The 2,088-nt window shown below is 64.0% G+C and overlaps 1 protein-coding gene across 1 annotated transcript; it reads left to right on the top strand.

Moving 5' to 3' along the window:
* Positions 1 to 692: 692 nt before the first annotated feature.
* On the top strand, positions 693 to 1,385 carry EMIHUDRAFT_47597 (putative proline synthetase co-transcribed protein; the record flags this gene model as incomplete). The annotated part of the gene is made up of 2 exons (XM_005783223.1): positions 693 to 863; positions 951 to 1,385. Coding segments are annotated over 2 exons (606 nt in total), but the record flags the coding sequence as incomplete, so codon positions are not given.
* Between the last annotated feature and the right edge of the window lie 703 nt (positions 1,386 to 2,088).

The following is a 2,088-nucleotide window of genomic DNA, read 5'->3' as shown; positions in this document are numbered from 1 at the left end:
GAGGGACCAAAATACGCGGAGAGGAGAGCGGAGTTACGCAGAAAGGCGAGAGAAGCAGCGAGAGCAAGAGATCGGCAGACGACAGCGGCGTCTCAGAACGAGGCCGAGGAGAGCGATGAGTCCGGGGAAGAGACAGCAGGAGAGAGAACGACGAGAGTGAGAAGAATGCGAGGTGGCATGAAGGTCGCTGCAAGAATTGGTGATAAACTGCGGAGAGAGATAGGAAGTGGTAGACGCCCGAGGGTGGGCGACGGCTAACACCACACTTCTCCCCTAAAATCCCTGTGTGGTGGCGGCGTACCGTCCTCCCATCCCTCCCTTGGGTTGCCTGTCTTCTTTCTTTCTTTATGGGAGGAGCCCCACCTTCACCCATACCGTGATTTCTTTTTTAGTTTCCCATAAGTAGGGGAGGTAGGTAGGTAGGTAGGTAGGGGCACCGCAGGGGCCGGTCAGGTTTTTCCAGAATTTCAGCTTGCTGGCCGCCCCAAGCAAAAAGAATACCCACCTCGCTGGCTCGGTTGTCGTGCTGCGGCCAAGAGATGATCCTGGCTGCGATCAGCAGCAGCCTCTGTCGTCCCGCGCTGCACGCGCGTGCACGGCCGCTATGCTGCGAGGCACACGACGTGCAGCAGGCGCTTGCCGCCGTGCGTCGGCGGCTCGCGGCGGCGGCTGGCGAGGGCGAGGAGCCTCGTCTCGTCGCAGTCTCGAAGACCAAGCCGGTCGAGGCGTTACGCGAAGCGTATGACGCGGGAGTGCGCGACTTTGGCGAGAACTACGTCCAGGAGCTGGTGTCTAAGGCGCCGCAGATGCCGAGCGACGTGCGATGGCGCTTCATCGGCAAGCTCCAGTCGAACAAGGCCAAGGTGCTCTCGCAGGCACGTTCGATCCGCTGCGCTCGCCCGCACATTTGTAGCGCAGCGCACGCACGCTCGGGACCACCGCCTGCGCAGGTGCCAAACTTGGTCGCTGTCGAGACGGTTGACTCGCTCAAGCTCGCCACCCGGCTCGACAGCGCCCTGCGCGCGCTCGAGCGGCCGGAGCCACTCGCCGTGCTGGTGCAGGTCAACACCTCGCCGTGGGAAGGGACGAAGGGGGGCGTACTCGCAGAGGAGGCGGCCGAACTCGCGGCCGCCGTCGCGGCCGACTGCAAAAGCCTGCGCGTCGCCGGCCTGATGACGATCGGTGCCGCTGGCGACACCGGATGCTTTGCTGCCCTCGCGGCCTGCCGAGAGGCCGTCGCTGCGCGGCTTGCGGTGCCGCCGGAGTCGCTCGAGCTCTCGATGGGCATGTCCGGCGATTTTGAGGAGGCGGCGCGTTCGGGCTCCACCTCTGTGCGGGTTGGCTCCTCCATTTTTGGCGCGCGTGACTACAGCAAAGCCGCGAGGTGAGCGGCTCGAATGGTCAAGTTGGTCCAGCCGTGTCCTCGCTCCTGGTATTTTATTACCGACACGCGACATCAGGGAGCCTCGCCGCCGGGTATTTTATTTATCGCAGACAACGGTAAAGCTGTGTTCAGACCCAGCTCCACGTATGAGAGACCATAGGACCGAGAACTGTGTGTGACAACACACGTCTCTGATGTGCTCCAACACAGAACAGTGCTTCTCGCGCAGGAGAGCGCTCTACTCGAAGTCATGAGCAAAGAGGGGGGGGGGGGGGGGGCTGGGTGTGAGAGTGCGAAAACGGGCCGCGCCGGGCCGGAGCGCAGCGGGCGAAGCTCCACTACAAAAGCCGTCCCCCCCCCCCTCGGATCCTGCGAAGGCCAGGGGGCGGTCCCCCGCCACTCCTGGTCACTGGGGGGGCTGGTAGCGTTTGAAAACAAACGCGGCGTTTTGCCCCCCTGAATGCGCGGGGTCCCGGCTGAATGCCCTCTTGCGGCTGCAGGCGGGCGCCCGGCTGGGCCCACCGAAACCGAGGTTGTCGGGGATAGCAACCTCGATGGGCTTCTCGGCGACGTGCTTGACGTTCGGCACGTAGTCGAGGTCCCAGTCCGGGTCGGGGGTCTGGTAATTGATCGTCGGAGGCACGACGCCCGTCTCGAGCACCTTGCACACGATCGCCGCCTCGACGCCGCCCGCCGCACCCAAA

This window comes from Emiliania huxleyi, assembly GCF_000372725.1.
Source record: "Emiliania huxleyi CCMP1516 chromosome Unknown EMIHUscaffold_1805, whole genome shotgun sequence".
Lineage (NCBI taxonomy): Eukaryota > Haptophyta > Isochrysidales > Noelaerhabdaceae > Emiliania > Emiliania huxleyi.
Note: the sequence above shows the minus strand (reverse complement) of the source record. Positions and strands in the feature narration are given on the sequence as shown.